General features: G+C 38.3%; 1 protein-coding gene across 3 annotated transcripts in view; it reads right to left on the bottom strand.

The window, feature by feature from the left end:
• senp5 (SUMO specific peptidase 5) overlaps window positions 1–24293 on the bottom strand; it is a 28118-nt gene extending 3825 nt beyond the window's left edge. Inside the window, exons 1-9 of one of the 3 annotated variants that reach the window (XM_039758275.1) lie at window positions 24143–24290; window positions 15727–17125; window positions 15536–15641; window positions 15184–15331; window positions 11110–11157; window positions 10143–10220; window positions 8849–8986; window positions 5980–6063; window positions 3719–3769 (exon numbers count right to left, since the gene is read on the bottom strand). In XM_039758275.1, the coding sequence (XP_039614209.1) occupies window positions 3719–3769; window positions 5980–6063; window positions 8849–8986; window positions 10143–10220; window positions 11110–11157; window positions 15184–15331; window positions 15536–15641; window positions 15727–17107 (2034 nt within the window). In that variant the 5' untranslated portion in view covers window positions 17108–17125; window positions 24143–24290. Of the gene's footprint in view, window positions 1–3718; window positions 3770–5979; window positions 6064–8848; window positions 8987–10131; window positions 10221–11109; window positions 11158–15183; window positions 15332–15535; window positions 15642–15726; window positions 17126–24142 lie in introns of those variants that run through there. The other 2 variants (XM_039758285.1, XM_039758294.1) reach the window with 2 other exon arrangements.
• Window positions 24294–25432: the final 1139 nt, after the last annotated feature.

Genomic DNA, 25432 nt, shown 5'->3' with positions numbered 1-25432 from the left:
AACCCACCGCAGATATATATATATATATATATATATATATATATATATATATATATATGTTTAATCTTTTACAATTCTGAATTGGTCCTGGTAGTACTGAATTCAAAGCAGAAACCAATGATGAAAGTGCCCATCCGTTAATAAAGGACACAACATCTGTCACTAACAAACTAAGAATTCACATTGGTAATTCATGATTTTGGGAACTGGGAAGCAAAACCATGCAGATATGGTGAAAAGTTTACTTTATTCTCATATAGTCTTCACCAAATACAGGCAAAGAGTGTTTCCACATTACTACAAGTTTAAGGCGATCGACTCAAAAGCCATGGAGATCTCACAGTCTTAGCTAGTATGGTAATCGGTCTAAAAGACAACAAGTTTACATCTGAAACATGTGTGGCCAACCATAACAAGCACACATTACTGTTAGGACGCCTTGCCAGAGTGAACTACTGGGATACACAACAGTAACGAGAACAAAATGATCTAGAATTAATACTGTAAAGTTCTTATTTTACCAATGGGCATTATGGCACTATTTGAAGAAAAAAAATGCATTGTGGGATATTAAGAAAATGATTAGACACCTTTCAAACCAGCTGCGAGATGCTAGGATTGTTCAATAATTAACTTTTATTGTGCGCTGCCTGGTTGGGGTCCATGGCAGCCAAGGGGGTCACTCAACATTCTTCATTCTCTGATCACCCTCACTGCCCCCTGCTCCTATTTAAGGATAACAAAAGGGCAGCTCTGACAGAGGTGGGCACACTCTTAAGTGGTAGTGGAATGCAGGAGAATGAACACGCTGGATTTGCTCTTTGGTGATTTGAGGAAAAAGGCTGAGAATTTCTAAAGAATAAGAAATCAGTATTGCATGACATAATTATATTCCCAAATAGGTCAAAATGTTAACTGTTTTAAAAATTGAAGCATTTTTCTTTTTTATTTACTAAATCAAAAAAATGTGATTATCAAATACTTTTATAACACTAAGTAATATTAGAAAAAATACGGATAATAGAACTGCAGTGTTAGTACATAAAATGCATGTTTTAAAAGGAATACTACACTCCTTAAAGCAACATTTGTTTTTAATCAGTATATTTACACCATGTTGTTTCGAGTTATGACAGAGAAAAAATGTCTCAGTTTTTATGGAGAGCAAAGGTAATGAAATGACTGATGCAATTGGCGTAATACATTGTAGTGCTGGATCAGTAGAAAAAGTTTTATATTGGTATCAACATCTGCTTTTAGACCCCAGTACTGGCACCAAAGTGGTTCAGAAGCAAATTAACAGATGACTCTCAAAACCACACCACCAACCCGCCTCCCCAAGTCCCGTTTTACTTGCCACGCCATCACACTGCACCATGCACTGCCTCCCTAGTATAAAGTGTGTGTCGAAGCAACAAGGCCTGTGAAGTCTTGACTGCATCAAAGCAATAAGGGCGACGGGTCCTACATTAAGTCTCGATCACATCAAAGCAAAAAGGGAAGGACAACTTCCTCCAGCCTCCCTAGTGGTGCGCCGCACTCCACACTGCATCCAGCTTGAAAGCATTAAGTGTGTGTCAAAACAATAGGGGGATGTGCAAAGAAATAAGGCAGTGGGGTCCCCCATGAAGTCTTGATCGTGTCCATGACTGTAATTTCAGGAAGACCCCTACACATCTAAGCACGTTTCCCTGGCTTGATTCTGGAGGGCTGCAGTGGCTACGGGTTTCATTCCAGCTAGTGTCCTAATTTAAACTCAGTCCTTGCTGATAGTGAAAGTTGCTGTTTAACTCCGTGCCTTTATTCATCAAAGACAAATTTGAGTTACTTTGTAGATCAGAGGGTCCTCAAATGCAGTCCTGGAGGTCCAGAGTCGCTGCAGGTTTTCACTATAACCATTTTCTTAATCAGACCCCTTTTATTTACTACTAAAGCAATATGTTTTTTGGCTTAATTTTAGTTGTCTTGTATGTTACCATTCAGAACCCTTAATTGCCTACTTTAGTTTTTAGCAGCTGCATTTAAGTTTTAATTGTTGCCTGTTTTCTTAATCAGACATTCGTTAATAATGAGATGCAGAGAACCAATAAACCAGCAGCTCTTCAGATAACGTGCTTACCATGAAGTCTCTGTGATAAAAATGTTTAGAAATGAATGAGAGGGGAACTGGAAGGACTGTTAACTTTAAATCTGCTGTGGTCCACAAAACACATGGATAATGTACTCAGAGAAGGAGACTCTACAGTGCAATTCAAATTGTTCTTGGATGAATGCAAGCATTAACAAGCTAATAGTTCAATACTAAGTTTCATTATCAGCATGGACTGCTTTCTAATTAGGAAACTAGCTGGAATAAAAACCTGCAGCCACTGTGGCCCACCAGGACTGGGTTTGGACAAGCCTACTCTAGCTGGTGGCAGTGGGGTTTGTGGGCCCAAATGGAAAACTGACATTTACTTCTGGTGTCAAAAATTCCAAAATGCAGGCTGAGACGGTTTTCAAATTTGGGGTTTACAGTACATTTGCAGTACTATTATACTGCACAATCTTTGGTGGTTGAGACACAAAAAACCTCTCAGATCACTTGTGTCAAATATCCAGCTGTATGTGCTGAAATGTTGTGAAGTACAAAATATGTCTTATATATGTGAATATTAAAGAAACTTCAACAAACATCAAATCACTGCCTCAGGGTTTACAAACCTCCAATGAAAAACCTGGAAGCACGGAACAGATGGCTTAACAACCAATGAGCGAGGAGGAAGGCAGGTGTTTGATTCCAAAGCTCACTTCTGCTTCAGCACACTCCCATTATGTATGAGCACATTTTCTAGAAATGCTTATTTAACAAACCTTTAGCCACAATCCACCTGGACACAAGGCAGCTGCATTATGGGACACGAGAAATATCCCGTAAGCTTCTATTCAGGGACATATTAATGTTGTTAAGTGTTGGTACCCCCGTTGGCACCTATTCATCAGTAATTTTACTATGTTCATTCTCCATAAAAACTAGATTTTTTTTAAACTTTAATACATCTTAAAAAAATAAGTGTGCCAAATTTAAACAAAGTCTGTCCAGTGAAATTCAAGTTATTTCATGGGCAAAAAGATGCACGACAATGACACTGAATGCAAAGAACAGAGACACACTGCCATATAAGTAGGGGAAAAAAAGTTCTCCTAAGTACTGTAAATGTAAAACAATGGGGCAACAAAAATGACTGGAAACCCCAAAAAATGGTTCAGATTCATTTGTGTGATTTTTTTACAACTGTTACTACATTTTTCCAAAAGAAACCTTTGAGGAATTGACTGCAGTTCTATGTTTGGCTGAGACCAGTCGATCATTTCAAGTATTCGCGTGTCGCTGCTGGACCTCACACGCGCACATCAGGCCAGAAAATGTCAGCTGGAGTGGAGATGCTTAAAAAATGCAAATCCAACAAAAACGCTGAAGTTATATTTATTTCCAAATCATTACAATTCACTTGCTAGGATTGCTACTATGTATTCTACCATCATTGGTTAGCAGTTGGAAAAATGTTTAACTGTGCCAGCACATCATTTGTACTATATTTGTGCAAAGATCACTAGGAGGCCTGTGGCCCTGTCGTTTGGATGTTAAGGAAAAATGTAAAATGCAGAACTGTGATGAAACAGCTTTCAGTGAAATACATCAACAAGCGAAAAGCGTACTTTACAGAGAAAATGTTACCTGTAGTACAAAAACTCCACAGTCACTGTCATTCTTTTGTTGGGGAATTGTCTGCAGGAATATAAAATACAAACAAACAAATACAAAATACTTTTGCACAATTTAACACAAAAAGCTGTAAATTGTAACTGTGGTCAAAGTACAATATTAAAATAGGCCTAAATGAAGCCATGACATATGCAGCAGTACTCGGTGTAAAAACGGCACATTTCTGCAGCTTTTCTTTTTCATGGAACAGAAGTTCTCTGCAATTTCCAATGGCACACGAGGCTTCATCTACAACAGACTGTCCAGATTGCTAGTTAAGCTTTATATCACTTTTTAAAAAATACTTTATATTTTGTTTGGCTGGAAATTAGTAAATAACAATTTTAATTATCTTGGGTACAGATAAAGCATAATGTAATCAAAAATAACAGAAGAAGATCTACAAACTTTACTGTGTAGTAGTGGACCACAGGTCAGCAACAAGACCATTCTAATCAGAAATATCATCTATGGAAGAGTTACAGGAAGAAGTGCCTTCTCTGTCACAAATTAACAACGCTACCCATCTGAAGTCTTCTAGATACCATGTGGACAAGCCAGCAGACTCCTGAAAGTCTGTTTTCTAGACAGAAGTCCTAATTTGAATTACATGGACCCAAATAAACAGCCAACACCTCATCCCTACTGTGAAGAATGGTGGTGGGCACACGTCTGTATAGGGCTGGCATTCTTACTCTGTCCATGGGCAACTAGACATCACTGAGTGAATCATGAATTCTGAGAAATGCCAAGGAATTCTTGAGAAGAGCAGCAGACCACCAGTTTGAAAGCTCAAGCTAAACACAAAGTGGACATTTCAACAAGACAGAGATCCTACATAAAGGATGGTTTTGTCACCAGCAATGGCCACACACCTGTGGCAGGACCTGAAGAAAGCAGTTGACTCCAAGACATCACTCAAACCTCACCGAGTCGTCCAAGTTTTCTAATGAGCAGTAGGGAAACTCGTTCAGTTCAGACAGCGGAGACTGATGACAGGAGGCATGTTACGGTTTGTAAAGCAGATACGGCAGGTTGCTGACTGAAAAGTGCGCATTTAGTACTGGCTTGTGAAGCACTGCAGTCTAATAATCTAGGAGTTTACATCCCTTTTTATGTTAAGAAGTCATTAATTGGAACATTCATCCTATTAAGTCATTACAAAATTCAGGTTCATACAATACAGGTTGAGCATCCCTCATCTGAAGTGCCTGAGACCAATTATTTTGTATATTTTCAGATTCTGGAATATTTGCATATACATAATGAGTTATGATAGGGCAACCTTGATCACATATAGGAATGCAGCCAATCCAGTTAAATGAGGACTTGCTTATATCACTGAGCTGCTCTTATTTTAATGTATGTTGACGTGACAAACATATTAAACCTAAAAACTGACTAACATGATGTACAGATTGTAGTTTAGCTCCCTTTTAAGACGACCAATTCTGTGTATTTGCACTGAAGAACTTGTTTTGTTTGTATGTCAGTTTTTTAATTGGCTCCCTGGCCAACAGGTCAGGAATATCTCAGCCCACCTTCACTCCGTCATGCCTGCTGTGCTGGAAGCCATGAACTGACTGACAAGATGCTGCATCTAGGATTCATATGAGGTGTGTGTTTGCCAACATAAAAAATGCAATCTGCAGCAATATCCAGTTTTCCTAACATAATCAAGAGCAATTTACTGCACTTGCATCGCAGTAAGAGCACCTATAGTGAGAATGAAGCTGCTCTTGTTAACCGTAAGCAATGATATTCCCTTAACGCATAGTGCAGGTTTTAGCATTACGCTTTTACTGAAACTGCCATGCAGCATCTATCCTGCATTGTGGTGCCCCAGGCCTGGTCACTGACTGAGAGTCCTAGCTTTAGGGTGCTTCATGGTGGACCACCCTACCTTCCCAGCTCTGAATGATCAGAATCTGCACACATGTTGTTCACATCTGCTTAGCAGTTTAAAAAAAAAAAAAAAATACATGTCACGTCAGCGCTCAAAAACTTTCAGATTTTGAAATTCTAGATTAGGGATACTCAACCTGCAACTCTGCATCAAAATAAACACCACCTCGAAAGATTTACAAACTTTCAAGTAAGATGGTACTCTCTACGTCTTTTGCCTGGACGTCTAAACAACAAAGATTTTAGAAAATGGTTAAAGTTGTACAAGTGCTCTTGGTATCTGTGGGTCTCCAGTTCAATCAAATACGGGAAGAACGGGGCTACCTTACCTTACTCTGAATAGTTTTCCATCCTTTTTGAAAAACTGGTTTGTTCCTTTCCTTAGCTTCAGTCAATATATATTTCCCAATGTTCTTTAATAAGCATAGATTAAAAAAAAAAAGTAGATACAGTCTTAGTTTTGAAATGCCTTTATCTTTTTGAAGTCTATTGAGAAGAAAGAAGATGCTAAGATCAAATTTACAAAGGGGTATTTGAAAGTCTTTTAAATGCAGTACTTGAAATGTTACAATTTACAATGACATCCTTGTTTAATATTAATGATTAGTCTTACCTCAGTAAATCTGAAAGATAATTAAAAATTGAAAATGTCTGTGCATGACACTATGGTGAACAACAAGATTGGTTTACAATGTCACCTCATATTCACGGCCGTGATGAACTGACAACATATTTGTATTCTAAGTTGGATACCTTCTACTGTCATCAATAATACAGAAATATTTTTGTTTTCCTTGTTTTGTTAATATGTGTAGCCATTGCTTTGGGGTGCTGAATGGAGAAGCTTCTTGTTTATTTTTTGTTCTCCTGGCCATATCATTACAGACTTACAGTACGATATTGTATATAAGGACGCTACTCTTCTACTAATGGTACAGGGTGGACAAAAGTAGCTTTACAGTTGTCCATATGGAAAAACACATGCAGGTTATGACGGTTACACTCAAGCACACTTTAATAATAATAACAAGAAGAAGAACAAACAAGACAAATAACACAATAATCAACAAATACAAGAAAAAACTGTTTCGCATACTCAAAACTGTAAACCTGCTTCTACCCATTTCATACATGTTTTACAGTGGGTACGGAAAGTATTCAGACCCCCTTCAATTTTTCACACTTTGTTATATTGCAGCCATTTGCTAAAATCATTTAAATTAATTTTTTCCCTCATTAATGTACACACAGCACCTCATATTGACAGACAAAAAAAAGAATTTTTGAAATTGTTGCAGATTTATTAAAAAAGAAAAACTGAACTATCACAATGTCCTAAGTATTCAGACCCTTTGCTCAGTATTTAGTAGAAGCACCCTTTTGAGCTAATACAGCCATGAGTCTTCTTGGGAAAGATGCAACAAGTTTTTCACACCTGGATTTGGGGATCCTCTGCCATTCCTCCTTGCAGATCCTCTCCAGTTCTGTCAGGTTGGATGGTAAACGTTGGTGGACAGCCATTTTTAGGTCTCTCCAGAGATGCTCAATTGCTTTTAAGTCAGGGCTCTGGCTGGACCATTCAAGAACAGTCACAGAGTTGTTGTGAAGCCACTCCTTCGTTATTTTAGCTGTGTGCTTAGGGTCATTGTCTTGTTGGAAGGTAAACCTTCGGCTCAGTCTGAGGTCCTTAGCACTCTGGAGAAGGTTTTTGTCCAGGATATCCCTGTACTTGGCCGCATTCATCTTTCCCTCGATTGCAACCAGTCGTCCTGTCCCTGCAGCTGAAAAACACCCCCACAGCATAATGCTGCCACCGCCATGCTTCACTGTGGGGACTGTATTGGACAAGTGATGAGCAGTGCCTGGTTGTCTCCACACATACCGCTTAGAATTAAGGCCAAAAAGTTCTATCTTGGTCTCATCAGACCACAGAATCTTATTTCTCACCATCTCAGAGTCCTTCAGGTGTCTTTTAGCAAACTCCATGCGGGCTGTCATGTGTCTTGCACTGAGGAGAGGCTTCCGACAGGCCACTCTGCCATAAAGCCCTGACTGGTGGAGGGCTGCAGTGATGGTTGACTTTCTACAACTTTCTCCCATCTCCTGACTGCATCTCTGGAGCTCAGCCAAAGTGATCTTTGGGTTCTTCTTTACCTCTCTCACCAAGGCTCTTCTCCCCCGGTAGCTCAGCTTGGCCGGACAGCCAGCTCTAGGAAGGGTTCTGGTCGTCCCAAACGTCTTCCATTTAAGGATTATGGAGGCCACTGTGCTCTTGGGAACCTTAAGTGCAGCAGAAATTTTTTTGTAACCTTGGCCAGATCTGTGCCTTGCCACAATTCTGTCTCTGAGCTCTTCAGGCAGTTCCTTTGACCTCAAGATTCTCATTTGCTCTGACATGCATTGTGAGCTGTAAGTCTTATATAGACAGCTGTGTGGCTTTACTAATCAAGTCCAATCAGTATAATCAAATACAGCTGGACTCAAATGAAGGTGGTCTCAAGGATGATCAGAAGAAATGGAAAGCACCTGAGTTAAATATATGAGTGTCACAGCAAAGGGTCTGAATACTTAGGGACCATGTGATATTTCAGCTTTTGTTTTTTAATAAATCTGCAACAATTTCAAATATTCTTTTTTTGTCTGTCAATATGGGGTGCTGTGTGTACATTAATGAGGAAAAAAATTAATTTAAATGATTTTAGCAAATGACTACAATATAACAAAGAGTGAAAAATTGAAGGGGGTCTGAATACTTTCCGTACCCACTGTATAAGATCATATGGATTGATTGATTTTTCTGCATTTTTTCTTTGTTACCCATTCATAATTCATTAGTCTTACCTGATCTTATTTTTTTCTTTGACATCTTGTAAAGCACTTTGAGCTGATATGAAAATGAGCGAATAGAAGCAAATGTTGTTGTTGCTGTTGAGTTTAATCACACCACTCCGGCTAAAAGGCTAGAGGGCTGCGCACAATTCCAAAAACTGCTGACAATTCCTATTTTGCCAATTTAACCTCCTCTAGTTTTTCTCTTCATTTTGCTGAATCGGTCCTAATCTAATTCTATTTTATACGACAACTCATTTAGGTATCCACTTTTCAGTTTCACACAAATGATCAGATTATGGTTAAAAACACACACACACACAAACACTAGGTGTTTTATTCAGAGATCTGCTTTTAAAGTGAACTCACCTCCAATAAAAATTTAATGTGAATTCCTTGAGAGTCATAGAGCTGAATGTTTTGGTTTGGTATATCAACAGTAATTAAAGACCAATGGATCTGTAGATGAATAGGAACCAACAAAAGGTTTTTGCTGAATAAGTCTACCTATTAAAAAAAAATAAAAAATGCCCACGTTACTATTAGCTATGAAGAACTATTCTACACAAAAAGTGCTATTTAACCCATGCATCAAAATCAAATTATAGTCAATCAGTGTTTTGAAAATGCAGTTTTAGATTGAGATGCATACGAATTCTGATAAATAACAAGAAATGCAGTAGAATGCAATGGCTCAGCGTCACCAGTCATTACACCAGGGGGAGCTCACACGTATCTGCACCACGAGACCTCAGATTGAAAAGCTCATATATTTTCAAATTCATGTGATGACGGAGAAACTAAATATTCATATTTATTTTTATAAAAAAACATTTCATAACGGTTATTTTAAAAAAAGTCAGATTCTCTTTGATGCTTTAGAGATTATCAAAAAATTATTTAAAAAAATATTACCAAACATATAACATTACAGGGATAACATTAGTTTAAAAATGACATACAATCATAGTATAGTGGAAACAGCTGGATAACTCATCTAATACGCAAAGTCAAAATTAGAATGTTGGAAAGGTTTGGCAATGACCAGTAAAGCTTGACATAGATATGACAAAAGGTGCTCATTATGACGAAACAAGCCAAAAATACCTTTCTGCTTCCTGTCAAAGATGAAACGCAACTCTATTGGGATAGTTTGGTTCATTAATCTTTGCCCAAACACAAAAGGCATACAACGACAAATTTGGAGATAAACACTTTGCATCTTCTGAACTAAGAAACTGAAAGTTTTTTGAGTTCTGAAAGAATAGTTTTAAACATCTAGTGAATGAAACATAAAAGTAACAATACTTGAGAAACGCCCCAGAGTTCTGTAAGGCTGTCCACTCCACTCTAGGAGTCCTCAGTTCAATTTTATGGGAAATCTTTTCCCAAAATTGTCCCAGAATTTATGTGTAACGCTTGTATCTGGTCACACTCTGGCACTATTCAAGATAGTTTTGGGGATGTTTGATTGAAGTTTGGTGATGAATGTGTTTCAACAGAACATTTATTAATTACATTCATTTGTAAATGATATCCACCTGTTTTATCTACATAAATCTATAAAGAAGTGTCCCACAGATTCAAAACCAGATTATCTAGTTATAAAGAGCCAAACTGCATATTTCATTACTAACAAAAGAATTACCTACCATGACCTTACCTTTTTGGTCCACCTCTTCACTCCTTCATACCCTTTGGTTGCCAGCTGCCTATAAAAGAAACTATTAAAAAAATGAACCTGCAAAACAAATATTGAATACGGGAAAAATCATTTAGTACACAATTTACATGATTCATAAAAGGAAAATATTACTTATAGAGATTAAAAATGCTATATTTTAATAATGTAGTAGCTGGAAGTGTGAGGAAAACCAAAATGAGAAACAAATCCAATTTCTGAAGTCTTAATAAGAAATACAGAAGAACCTTATCTCACATGGCATGTGTTCCTGGGCATTGGCATTGCATAAGGTAGAAAAGGCACATAAACAGAAATGTCCCTAAACAACTGGCCCCTGTAAAACAGGTGACACTAATCTACAGAATATGCACACCGGTCAATATTGTCAAATACAAATGTACATCAATGGTTTTAAAGACACTGTGTTCATGTGAGATCACTGGAGCAATGCCACCGTGCACAGTAGTGCTGTGGGAGAGCAAGAATACAGGAGTCCAGTGATTCTCGTTTTTTTGTGGAAGACCTTAAGTATGGAAGGTATACACGTTGTTTCAAATGCTTCTGCCCTTGAAGATACAGAGCAAGGGTATGAGGAGATATGTACAGTATTATATGTACAGTAGCTCAATCTTTCTCCTAGAGAAGCGAGTGTAAGACAATGGAAAGCTAGGGTCCTCCTCCTCGTAACACAACATGCAGGTCAAGATAATAAGAGGTCCTTCTTGTGCCACGTAAGGACAAATGCATGTCACCATCCACACAACCAATTTTAATTTCTACATTCTATACCAGTTGCACGGGTTTAATTCACAGAAGTAAAGATTCTACTGTATTTTGGGGATGCAGCATAAATACAATAATTTACCTGTAAATCCTAACAAAAACAACTAATAATCTACTGATTGTTTATTAACCAAAAATAGACAAAACAATTACGAAATCTTACCTTATGAGGAACAGCATCCATGATCAACTCACCATACATGTTTATAACCTAGAAAATTATTTAATCGTTAAGAATCAGAACAGAATGTTAAGTGGATACGGCACTGTACTTTATATGTAGCTATTTGATGTGCTGGTTTCTATTCTGAATATAAATAACACACCAAGTTAGTGAATTGATTTATTGATGCTTTCTAGAGGACGTGTCAAGCAGAATGTCACTTCTTCCTGCAAAATACCTCTCAATATCGTCTCAATCAATATGTAGTGACAAACAGGTTGCAGTGCCAGTGAGAATACTTGTGCATTTTAAAAGGCACTGCTAACTGCCCAGTTGCACACAAAATGCCAACCTGTTACAAAGGCTTCACAAACAAGACCTTTTTTTAAATTCTAAACAAACATTAATAATTGATTTATCAACAATATATGCAAATCCCTGCCGGGGAAAATAATTTAGTGTACCTTGCATTTCATTATTTGAATTTTTTTTGTAAAATTTGTATAACTAAAATTGCACATTTGTAGTTTTGGCCAGTTTAATATATTTCCCAGAGTTATATCTCTCTCTGCGTTTATTCTCATTTTCCTATAAGGGTGAAAAAACATGAGCGATTTAATCTCATTGAGAGACAGCACTATATGAAATAAGATTCAGGTCAACTTTTCACTATTTCTTTTAGGCACTGAAAACAACTGACACATGACAGTTGCAAAGTATCTAAACTTTTATAGAAATGTTGACACTGTTGAGCCTTTCATTTTACAATATTAAAGCATGGATATGTTTATTATACACCATAACTATATATAGGTCAAATCCCGTTATAGCGAATTCCAAAATAACAAAATTTTCAGAAAATAAATACTTTTGTTGCTCGGACAAATGTTCATACAACATCATGTTTAATGTACTTATTTTTAACAAAATGTAAATTTCAGTATAACAAACGTCTTCTCAACCAAAATGGCCACCAAAGATAATAAAGCGATGCAAACAATACTTAATGCCACGCCTACACTTTCACCGAGTCTCTGGAACTCTGCAACAGGCGCTCCTTTCCTGTTAGACCAAAAGAAAGTGAGTCTGTTGTAAAATTTCAGGTCCCTGTCTGTCTCGCCAAGAGTGTAGGTGTGAATTCTGAATCAGTGCTCCACCAAGCATCCAAATAGTTGTGCCGTGTGCAGATACTGTACTGTTCAAATTTCATAGCGCTTCTCAAAGCTTTTTTTTGTGCTGAACAAAAAAAGTGAGAAATAGAACATACAGGTACTTAATTACTGTATGGAGAAGGCACTTACAGTCTCAAGACTTCATTCAAAGTGGGAGCTGTTATGTCAGCACTGAAGTATACGAGATAGGAGCCACGACATGGAGATTATTGTCCTGCTTTACCTCCCATCTTCAGATTCGAAGAACACCAGCAGGTTGGAATTACCACTGTGGCAGACCAGGGGCCTCATGTATAAAACAGTGCGTACGCACAGAAATGTTACATAAGAACTTTTCCACGTTCAAATCGAGATGTATAAAACCTACACCTGGCATAAAGCCACGCACTTTTCCATGGTACCTCATACCTTGTCGTACGCAAGTTCTCCGTTCAGTTTTGCAGACTGGCGGCACCAAGTGTCAAAGCAGTGCTACTGTTCCTGTGTGGTTACTCTTTATTTCTTAGATCCACATTCCTGCCGAGGCTTTATAAATACACTGAAACTAACCGCATATTGTTTATTAGTGTAATGCATCTGATTGTAATTAACTTGTAACAATATAATGGTCCAGGGAATAGCTATAGTATTGCAAATATCACAACTGCTTTAGCATTGTTACTCTCACTGCACCTGTTTTTTCTTCTTTCAGCTGCTCCTGTTAAGGGTTGCCACAGCGGATCATCTTTTTCCATATTACTCTCACTGCACCACTCAGAGTATTTATATCACTGTGTCTGAGTGGGGAATCACAGCAGCAGCTGATCCGAAAGAGAATTATCGGTATACAGCATCAAGCCCACCCTGCCTCAGCCACGGCAAAACGTTTCAAAGCCTTTCCTGTACGGACCTCGCGGTTCAGAAAGAGTTTCATCCCAAGAACTATAAACGCAGTTAATCAATTGCTCCTTGTAGAACTGTTTGTACTTATAAGTACAATCACCCCAGTGTAAACTTGCACTACAGTTATAATATCGCACAACCTGAACCACTTTATAAAGCGCGTATTTACATATGATGACGATATTATTTTTAAGATGAAATGCAGCAAAATACATTGATTATATTATATAGCTAAAACTTTAACTTCATTTAACTAATCTGTATTGTTAACAATTAAACATGTGAGGACACGGTTCCGCAGCGCTAGCAAGTTCACGTATTGTTCCTGCCTTGTGCTGTATTCTTACTGGGGCTGACGCGACACTGGAAGGATAGAATATCCACGTACTACAAAGATATTTCAATGTTCCTTAAAAGTTTTCAAGAATCATCGTTGTAAGCTTACAGATGGCTTAACGTCTATTACAGAGTTGATTGTGTGGCAATTGGGTATTTGGAGAAAGAAAAGTAAGCACAGGAATTGGAGGTTAGTACGTTTGAAAGAGACAGTACTGCTACAATAATTTCATCTAAGGTCGCGCACAATCACGCACCGTGTTCCCCTGGTTTAATAACATGCTGTAACTCCTATTATCATGAAAAAGATATCACGTATACATCTCAGTATTTTGATTATTCAGAGAGCTGTAATATCACGATTGTAATGGACTCTGTGTCCAGTTGGAGGAAGAGAAAGCACATAGTAATTCACACACATAGAGCAAAAGATCAAATACAAAACAAAGTATTTAACGTACTACTTTAATTATGATGTGATTTGAGAAACTGGCTAATTAAACAATTTTAAGATGAAGTTTATGATGTTCTACTTTAATGACAAAATAAACTACACAATTAAAGTGGAAATTTCGAGACTGAAGTTGACATTTCATGCTTTTTTTTGTCTGTACCCTAATAAGCTTTCATATGACATTCAGACGGTGGGCTACAACTCGCCTTTTCATGTCAACTTTGATATATGGCAACTTCTATTTTATTTTGGGCACTGTGCAACTTTGTGAACTTGAGCTTTTGAGTTTCTCCGACATGCTATGTCAGTCGATCAGCTTCCTTTTGTTGTTTATACCACTGTTTAAATCAACAAATAGTATGTTTTTCTTTGCCTCCACTTGGTATTCACTGAAATTCTTATATTTTCCCCCGTGCTTTTCACAGAACACTGAGCTTAAGGGCTATTTATATTGATTTGCATATTCAAAGAGACGTAATTCTGGGAGGAATTAGGGCGGGACAGCAGGCACGTGCATTACTTTTCACGCTGACCAGGATTTATGGAGCGGAAGAATGTGGAAGTTGGAGTACACAGAGATTCCTGCATCTGGATTTTTCTGTGCGTAAGCACATTTCGGCTTTTGTGCTTATGTGATGTTATAGTGTGAATTCTACGCACGCTGTTATGCATGAGGCCCCAGGAGTACACAAGAAAGCGCAGGTCAAAGCTTGGTGGTAAATGTTGTAAACTTTGTGCAACAAGCATGTTATGCGGCAAGCCTGATCCTACAGAGGACAGCCAATTACTTTGCCCTTGCTTTACCATTTACCAGAGACAGCAGAGCATCTACAGTCTGTCCTTGTGCTACTGCGGTTAGAGACGGCGAATCAGCAGCAACCCCGGTCACAATAGCATACGTATTTTCCCACATATTCGTTATAACAAAATTTCCATTATAATGAAATATTTTTATGTTCCCATAAATTTCGTTACAACGGGATTCCACCTGTAAGTATAATAAAGCAGGACTGTAACAGAAACTAATTCCTTAGTAATATTTTCAGGTAGTCATTGACTACCTTGATAATGTGTAGCTCAAATCTGGGTTTAAGCTTTTAACTACAATACATAACCTTAGATTTTCAGAGCAGGATTAATAAAACCTAGAAAGTCCTATTTTTAAATTTCAAGAGCATAGCTATTTTAGATGTCAGGTTATTCTTTAGAGATGTTGAAAGAGAACTTCACCTGATCATTAAGCCAGTTCTGTCCATCTAACGTAGACAAGTCTTCTAATGTTAAGGTATGCTTGTTGTAGGTCACTTTAAAATTACCCATTGGAACAACAGCAAGAGTAGCCTGATACTTCATGACTTCCGTGAAAATGAAAGATTTTCTGGAGAACACAGTATGAAAATTTCAATCACAATTTAGCCAAAAACATTAATTTCTACAAGCTGAGGTTTCAAGGCTCACATACAACACTGTAAAGTGAAAACGCTATGCACATTTTACCCCAAAACATACAGTTTACAAAAAAAACAAACTGAAACTAACAGTACCAGATCTGTGTGCAAAACAAATAACTAGTCCAGCCTACCTGTCAGAAACATCTGTATTTAAAACCTGTTTTAACTTTTCTAATACGTCATTTTCGGTAAGAGGAATGTAACTTCCATACTTTCCATAAAACTCCTCCAAAAAATCTACAATTCAAAAAGAGAAACGTGCAAGTTATACAGAATGTGCTATTTCACACAGATGGACTGCAGCTTAAAGAACACAACATACCATGGATTATTTCCCTCATTTCTTCATTCCCAATTTCATGGGACTGAAGCTGTCTTGACACCTTTTTCTCCCCTTTTCTCAAGTCGTCAGTATGTATTGTTTCAGTAACAAACCTGCTAGAGATTTTGCAATACAAATGATCCTGCAATTGCTCTTGAAAAGGATCAGAACATTGCAAAGATAGATCCACATCCATACCACAACTTCCATCAGTATCTGCGTCACAAGACCCATTTATAATGGTCAGATTTACTTGTTCGTTAGCATTGCGCATCGTATCGTCCTTGGCTTTAGGATTCTGCTCTTGACACACGGTATTTTTTGATTTCCTCGATGTACTGCAGCTACATTCTTCTCTTTCTCTTGACACTGTGTGGCAGTTCGTTTTTTTTTTGCGCTTGGGCGCCGTACTATTGCATTGCGGTTCTAGCAGTTTACAGTCAGAGTTTGAATCATGTGAGACAGCCTTGCTCAAAGTAGACTTAGAAAAAGATGATCTACGCATATTATTTTTTTCTGCATTTGTTTCTTTTACCCCATTCCTTTTAGCATTATTTGGTTTTTGCTTTTGTGTTCTATTATTCAGTCGCTTATTGCTGGTTTCTTTTTTTATTACATGTTTTGATCCCAGTTCCTCATGGCAGACCTTTTTTTGTTGTCCACCAAAAGCCCAGAAGGAGGGTTTTGGTTGGTCGATATTTTTCTGCCTCTGACTGGGCACCTTTCCAGCTCTGCTTCGAGTCCAAAGATTTAGGTGACTGAGTCTCCTGCACTGCATCAACTTGAAAAAGAAACTGTTCTTTGACTTTCTAGTTGGATGTACTTTAAGGAGCCTTGACCTGCATGCCAATGTTACATACTTCTCTTTTTTACTGGCTTTAGTGACAGACTTTAGTTCTGATGTTTGCTTTTTTGTGCTATGGTTGTCTTTGCCACAATTTACAACAATGAAACAGTTTTCACCAGAAACAGCTTTATCTAAAACTTGCCTCCTTGCTCCAGGAGAATGTTGTCCTAGTTGGTGGAGTTGTCCTCCTCTTGAACTTATCAAGCTCTGCTCTGAGACGAGACGACCATTCTTTAATTTTTCAGAGATAACAGTGGATGAAATCTTCTTTTTCGATTTCTGGGAGGTAGAATTGCAGCTGGTTACTGCATTCTGCTTATGATGTTTTCCTTTAGTGCCTTCACACTTACTTCCTGCCACAGGCAACTTTTCTCTCTGTTTCCTGACTTTACAAAAAACACATTTCTGTAAAAGCGAGTACTGCCAGAAGCTCCAAAACCTGTTTGGTTTCATCCATTTCCTGGAACGTAAGACACATTTCATAAGTGTTTCCTTAAATGACGTCTCACACTTCTGCCCATTTTTTCGATGCATTATGATCCGGGCAAAAAACTGAAAGAAAAAAATGAATAAATAAAGATGAATACTTTCTTGGTAACTTTTACTAAAGTGATGAAAAGGATGTTTTTGCATTAAAATCTTTTAAATGAGCAGTATAAAATAAATGCGACCTCAACAGCATTACTAAACTTTAAAAAGGCATTTTATGCAAAGGAATTAAAACGGACACATTTGACAGGAGACAATATTACAGTGCGTAAACCTGTTACTTTTTTATTTAACTTAAAATGATTTGTCCTGCCATTTGGTTGCTTTGTTGCTAAATTTCTAAATTTGTTAAGGCGGTAACACGGTTTTGCTGTTCATACAAAGCAGCTTTTTGGACAATGCTAATTAATTAATTAAGACATTTAAGATGAACACGAACGTCCGTGTTAATACATCTTCGAAAAAGGTTGACACTGAATGTCTCTTGGGATCTTTCAAAGTGTAAAATAATACTGAAAATAAGCTCACGGGAAAAATAGAAGGGCAACGAGCCGTGATACACGCATCTTCTTATATACAGTGATCCGTCGCTATATCGCGCTTCGACTTTCGCGGATTTTAAATGTAAGCATATCTAAATATATATCACAGATTTTTCGCTGGTTCGCGGATTTCTGCGGACAATGGGTTTTTTAATTTATGGTACATGCTTCCTCAGTTTGTTTGCCCAGTTGATTTCATACAAGGGACACTATTGGCTAATGGCTTAGAAGCTACCCAATCAGAGCACGTATTACGTATTAAATAAAACTCCTTAATGATATACAATATGCTTCCCGTGTGGTGCTTCGCACACTTAAAAGCTCTAACAGCCCATATTGATTTTTCATTGTTTGCTTTTCTCTGCGCCTGACAGAGGGGCTGTTGGCCTAGAGGATACGGACGCTCCTCTCAAAAATGCTGAAAGACTACCTTCACATTGCTCCCTTTTTCTTGCAGCAGTGCTTCGCATACTTAAAAGCCCAACAGCTCATATTGATTTTTGATTGTTTGCTTTTCTCTCTTTCTCTCTGATATTCTCTGCTCCTGACACGCATTCTTTGAAGAGGAAGATATGTTTGCATTCTTTTAATTGTGAGAAAGAACGTCTCTGTCTTGTCATGGAGCACAGTTTAAACTTTTGACTAAAGGGTGTTCTTTCATGTCTAGAGGGCTCTAATAATGTTAAAAAAACATATTTAGAAGGTAAACAGTTTTTCTATGCTCTAACTGCGAAAATATTACATTTATAAATAAAGAATCCTACTTTGTGGAAATTCATTTATCGCGGTAAAGTCTGGAACGGATTAAACGCTATAAACGAGGGTTTACTATATAACTGTGCGGAGAATATTTGTAAACAGAGTGGGAAAGTTTATAAGGGCTTAAAATATATAAAAATAACCATACAAACATATGGTTTCTACTTTGCAGATTTTCATCTATCGCGGAGGGTTCTGGAACGCAACCCCCGCGATCGAGGAGGGATTACTGTAATACGCTACAGTGACTGTCTGTTTGTCTGTCTAGGACTTTAAATCACCTGCAGCTTGCAAACCATTTGACCTATTGACCTGAAATTTTGTACGCGTCTACTATCTGCTTTCGGGTGATGACTGACTTCCAAGGTTACTCCTTTTTTATTTTTATTTTATTTTAGAATCAACTCTCAGCAGCAGCAAGCAGGGTGGCCATGCGATACATGCGTACGGGCGCTGTTCTCATCCCTACCACCTTCACCATCATTTCCTCTACTTATTCATATGTTAAATCATTCTTAAGTATTCAATCTGCCTCAAGTGCCACCTTAAGTGAAAAATTAAAGAAAACGCACTAAGTAATTCCAACACAAACACTAACTTAATCAGTTTTAGATGCTGACGAAAGAGAAGAAGTGGGCCACTAGAGTAGAGAAAAGAAGAGCTGCTCAGGCAGCAGCAAGTGCACCAAACTCTGAGCAAATGAATGCTAAACGTACAGAGAAAGAAAGAGGATGAAAACTAGGAATGCTCAAGTCAAGTGTATTCACTGCACGTTATTGTGCAGTGCACCATTACTGGTATTTAATGAGCAAACTAAATGGATCACACGCCTCAAACACCACTTAGTACATTTTATTTATACAGTACTTTTGAAAGACATGTTTTCTAGTCATCACAGTCATTCGCACAAAAGCAAGGCAACAAATTGAAACTTGGACTAGAAGGCATACACTTACACATTTAAACATGGGGCCACAAGTGAATGTACCCAAGTACAAGAAAACAAAAGAGAGTAATCCAAAAACATCTGCTGCCTGGTCCTTGGAAAGGAACGTAAAGCTCTCTCTGCCAGTCACCTCAGCAGCAGTGGTGTTCAGATCAGATGTAGAAATGAGGAGCCACTGACTCACAATTTTGTAAAGTCTCTATAAGTATTATCACCTACTAAGGCAGGCCCAAAGTTTAGTTCGTTCTCTCTTAGTTTGACTTTTGTTTTTGCACATTGTAAGACTTTTTTCTTACAAACTAAATCCAGAATCTCCCAGACACCAAGCTGGGTTATCCCAAGGATTCATCTCTTTTCTTTTTGCACATATATCCAGTAAACTTTTGGTTTTTTGATTGACTGCCAAAACAAGGATAACTATGAACACCACAGCTTATTAAGAATCCTACATGAACTTTCTAAAAAACGCAGTATTATTTAAAAAAAGCCTAAAACAGTCTTGTGTGAGGATATTTTCCCTCCATGTAGTAAACCTGCTTTTTCTCCAGTATGAGGGTATTAGTAAGCTGGACCCTTGCCTAACAACATCAGGGTTGACATCTGCCTTGCGCTTGATGACGAAACGACAAGCTATGGCTTCTTGAAACTTAGTAAAGGAGAAAGCAAATTTAGGAACTGGATGGATTGGTGGACATTAACACAGTACTGCAAAGCTGTTGGCATCTCCTTTGCACCATCAGCAAATGTAAAACATTTTCCTGTGCAAGCAGTTAAACTCCATTTCTGCTTCATTTTATTAGGCTTCAGCAGCAAGACTATTAACTAAGTGCAGTACAATGACCTACACTACTATGGTCTGTGCCTCAAGTTGTGCTCAGTTGTGGTGAGCGCCCTCTTCTATGCAGTGGTGTGCTGGGGAGGCAGCATAAAGAAGGATGCCTCATGCCTGGATAAACTGGTGAGGAAGGCAGGCTCTATTGTAGGCACGGAGCTGGACAGTATGACATTCGTGGCAGAGCGACAGGCACTAAGCAGGCTCCTGTCAATAATGGAGAATCCACTGCATCCACTGAACAGGATCATCTCTAGACAGAAGAGCAGCATCAGCGACAGACTGCTGTCACCGTCCTGCTCCACTGACAGACTGAGGTGATCGTTCCTCTCCCACACTATGTGACTCTTCCAACCCCTTGGGTCAACGTTAACATTATACAAAGTTATTGTCTGTCTGTTATACCTTCATTGTTATCACTCTTTAATTTAATATTGTTCTTTATCAGTATGCTACTGCTGGAGTGTTGAATTTCCCCTTGGGATTAATAAAGTATCTATCGAAGATGTTTAAAATGTTACGGATTACTTACAAACAACCAAAAAGCATGGCCTTGCTACATCTACAACATGTCAGTACTGTGCAAAACTTGAGGAGGAGGGCTTGAGTTCTCTTGTGAGTTTTCTCGATCTCCAGGATAACAACAACAAGTGAAAGGTTCTCGTTTTCTTTCTTTTCATTTCCCCCAAGAGAGAGCCCCAATACTTTGAAATGCACTCACCACTTTCATTAGGAAACACAACTGTTGGACTGTCCAGACATTTTAAAGATGTACTTTTTGAAATGACCATTCCAATCACTAACTCTTTGAAACTTTTAAAGCACTGTTTTTCATTTTACTTGGCACTTTGATAAACACCAATGAACTGAACTAAAATTAGGTCAGTTTACATAAAAAAAAAACGTCTGGAAGTGCGGCTTCCTGATTCCCATTGGTGGGAGTGTCTGAATTGGTTATGGAGAGGGCATTCAAATCATTTTCAGATGAATAACTGCACATCACTTGTAAAAATCTAAGTGATTCTCATTATTAGATATTACAAAACAATCTGGCACAACTGTAGTAGTCATTAATGGGTCATACCCATTGCTATCCCACCTAGCATGATCATGAATGAAGGGTCATCGAGAAAGATCATGTATTACTTATTGATGGGTGATTTTAATATTGAAATGAAAATGTTTTATACATCACTTACTACAAAGCACTATAGGAAGTGTCCCCACACTCGGTTATAAATTTGGGGAAAAGTAGCTGCACTACTCTAAAATTAGGTAGCCATATGAGAGGATGAGGAGGATCAAATGGCAACAGAGATCAATGGTCTTTTAAATGACAATGAAGTTTCAGAAGCAGAGAAAAGAATGAGTGAATTGGAAGTGATGTGTGTATGCTGCCATTATTCATATATACAACAAATAAGATATTCTGTATTCTATAACATTTATTTGTATAGCATGTTTTCGTACAAATAATGTAACTCAAAGTGCTTTACAAGATGAAGATTATAAAAATTAACCAATACTAATTAACAAAGAATAAAGTAAGGTCTGATGGCCAGGGAGGACAGAAACAAAAAAACAAAAAAACACTCCAGAGGGCTGGAGGAGAAAACAAAATCTGCAGGGGTTCCAAGGCCGTGAGACCGCCTAGACACCACTAGGCATTCTGCCCAATATAAATAATCTCAATCAGTCCTCATGGTTTTCAGGCTTCACATGGAAGAATTCGACGATAATGGTCATGTGGACCTCTGGCCTTCAATCCATTAATGTATACTGTAGGTTTGCTAGTGTCACTTTCTAAATATTTGAGTCACTAGGGTGAGCCTGGAGCCTTTCCCACCAGCCCAGAACAGGGTGTTACTTCATCGCAAAGCCCACTCATTCAGACTTCCAGTTAATCTAACCTGCATGTCTCTGAGGATGTGGGGTGGGAACACTAGGTGAACATGCAAAGCCCACACAGAGGATACTAGATCCATTGGGGTCCTACCTGCTGGCTTACCAAGCCATGGAGTTAAGAACCTTCTTCTAGTTCACGTCATATTGATACAATTTTTTGTTTTGTTTTTTAAATCAGCTGTTTTTGTATTCGATGTATCTGATTGGATAGCATTGATATGCACCTCTGTCATAGTGACTGCATTATGTTAATGTGAATGATTTTGTTTCAATGAACTTCTAATTTGGGTAATTCCATGTCACATCATCACACTTCTGGAACGCATGGTCATGGATTTTAACGGATCTTGGTATGCTGATTTGGTCATATGAGCAACTCATGAAACTGAAATTGCATGTGTCTTGAATCATATTAAGGGAGATTTAAGCTAACAAAGTTTGAAATTATTGGAGGTGGGGGTTATGAGTTTGAATCTTCCTAAATATAAATTGCACAAAAATTGCTCTCAGATCGCTTTAAAGCTCTTTTCCAGCTCTATACTTTGCATAAATACTATGCTGTCCCCAAAATGAGAAATGATCACGAGTGATTATAATATTAAACATTAAATAAAAAAAAAAAATTGGTCTTTTTTTTTATTATTAAATCCAGCTTGTAATGTCTTGAACATCTCCAGAAAATCTGATCTGTGGTTTCTGAGTCGTTGCTAAGATATCGTTACTTACCTCAAGTGGGCATCAAAACCATATAGTACAGTATATAATATAACTCTTTATATTGCTGCTGAATAGCAGTTAGTGATCAGAGAACAGTACAGGGTTATTAGGGTTTATGAAAACTAATACTAAAGCCAGAACAGTGAAAATATAATTTTAATTGACATAAAGATAAAAATGAGCATGCCATGTTTTGTTAAAACTTGTGATAATGTCGTCCAAAAGTGTGATGATTTGACATGGAATTAGCCAATGCAGTTTCTCCTCCCTGGGTTACTTTATTTCCTGTACCTGCAGTCTTCATTTGTATTACTTTGCCTTCTTCATTGTAAATTGCGGGACAAGCATAAATAATTTCAATCCACTGGTTACACAGGGCATTGCAAAGCACACAGGCTGCCTTGTTCAGTTCTAAGCAGGTTAGGAAAGGAAAGAAAAGAAAGAAAGAAGCAGTACGTGGTGGTAAATGCACTTTGCCATCTTCACACACTGAAAAGCGTGTACTCCACATCGCCCGATAAGCTCCGAACTGCTAACCCCTCCCCGACCGTCAGGTGTCCCATAACCCGAGAGCCCTGCTGGAGTCGAGCACGACTGCGCTCAGCCAATACACCATCTCTGTGACACCTGCCATTTACCACTTCGGCGACATTAATACACACACACACACAGAATACTAAAAGGCTCTCCTCTACCATTGGTTTTCAAACCGGGGGGCGGAAACACTTTTTAATTAAAAGCAAGTAACGTTCCATACAATCAAATCAAGCCCACACCAACGAGAAAGAGAGGAAGGCCTAACCAGAGTAAAACATGAAGAGTACAAAAGACAAAGAGAGTCCTTTCCCCCAATATAAATGCTTATTCTAAAATGTGGGGGGCTGAAACATTAAATACTGACATCGCGCCCTCCCCGGTGTTTCACGTCAGTCCGCTCAAGGGGTTCCCGAGACTGGTGGGCCCACAGTGAAGTGTACTATTCGTTTACACTCCTAATGCTCTCCACGCGAACATTCAGGCCCCAGATGCTGGTCTACCGGACTCAAGGACAACACAACTGCCTCTACAAAGCCTGAGTCCGTGCACTGGACTGGCATAGTGGGCCATTTAACGGAAATCTAGCTCCTTCAAGTCAGTGCGAACTCGTGTAACGGAACATCTCGCTAAGCTCGGCCTTTTTTTAATACTTCATAAGACTGGCTATTGCAACCTGCAGTAAAACGATACTATTTTACGCCAATATTAAATTTAGCGCAGCAGCGACTTTTTCCTGCAAATGAAACACGTTCTTCCTCCATCCCATGAGCAGTTCAATTAAAATTAATGCATTTCTGATTAACATAACTATTTTAAAACCAGTCCGAAGATGTATACTTTACCAGTTTCCAGCCATTATTCACAATGAAAGCGTTAACACACTAGTACACAACAGTCTCTGCTTATCAAAAGCAATTTAAGGGAAACAATCAGAATCGCCAAGCACTTGTGACGCTCCTCCTGCTGGCCCATCCGGAAAATGACTTCTAGTCGCAGGAATTGTGCGTCACGAACGTAACAAAGGAAGCGTGTCAGAGCAAGAGTGGACCTGATGTCACGAAGACCTGCTCGGAAAGTGCCACCTGCTGGCCACTGCACTGATTTACTGTCGTAGGTTTAAGACAAATCGATAAATAGACAAATGAAATAAATAGAAAGGCAACCAAAGAGAAATCCACAGACACACATTAATAATGCCACTATTCCTGTATCTGCCTGGGCTGCTTTTCTTAGTAGAAGAGAACTAATAATGGTCACTGACACGAAAAGGTATTACAGATTTTTTTTTCATATTTTTATATAATGCCTTTCACAGAGTACTTCACAATAAAACATTCTATAAAATCACAGGAATAAAATCCAGGAACTAAATAGATTATACTTTTCACTATAGTGGCATATTCTGTCAATTGCTGGTAATATTTACATTATATGCAACACACATTGAATACACAATGAGAGGGTATGAAACTTGAACGTACCCCTGGGGAGGATGCAGGCAGTGTACAGTAGTGATCAAGGAGGCTAATATGATGTTAGGTTGTATGGCAAGTAATCAAAGTAGACCTCACTGTTAATGTTTACAGTGCATTATCTATTGAAATGGATTTTGCAATGCATGCAATAATAAAATGCATTACTACAAATGCTTGTTGGAATGACAAATGCAATGCATTTCTCTCTGCTTTTATGTCATTTGGTATAGGAGTTGTAAAAGCAGTGTTAATGTTGGAATGACAAATGCAATGCATTTTATTACTACAAATATCTGTGATATGCCATCTGTTGAAATGACAGACACACAGGCACTTATCCTTTTATCAAGGTGGATGTATGACCATATCAGCAGCTGTGTTAATAGTAAAGTATGTAGTGTAATAGATTTGTATTCTGTTTTTCCATGCTGAGGCTGTTGGGGCCTCCATTATGCTATCTGGCAAGTTATTCTGATGTTTGGCGGCATTGCAGTTAAAGGCTCAGCATTTGGTCACCAGTTTTAAGTGTCTTGTGGCACCAAAAGAATGAGATTGTGAATACAAACTGTAGCGAAGTGTCTGCTCAGGGTTGCTGGGATAACTCCATGACAGGGTGAGGAGCTCAGCACTATGGGAGGACCTCAGGGTTGAACCAGC

Source organism: Polypterus senegalus, chromosome 1 (genome assembly GCF_016835505.1).
Source record: "Polypterus senegalus isolate Bchr_013 chromosome 1, ASM1683550v1, whole genome shotgun sequence".
Lineage (NCBI taxonomy): Eukaryota > Metazoa > Chordata > Cladistia > Polypteriformes > Polypteridae > Polypterus > Polypterus senegalus.
The sequence above is the reverse complement of the archived record's forward strand: the minus strand, read 5'-3'. Positions and strand labels throughout refer to the sequence as shown.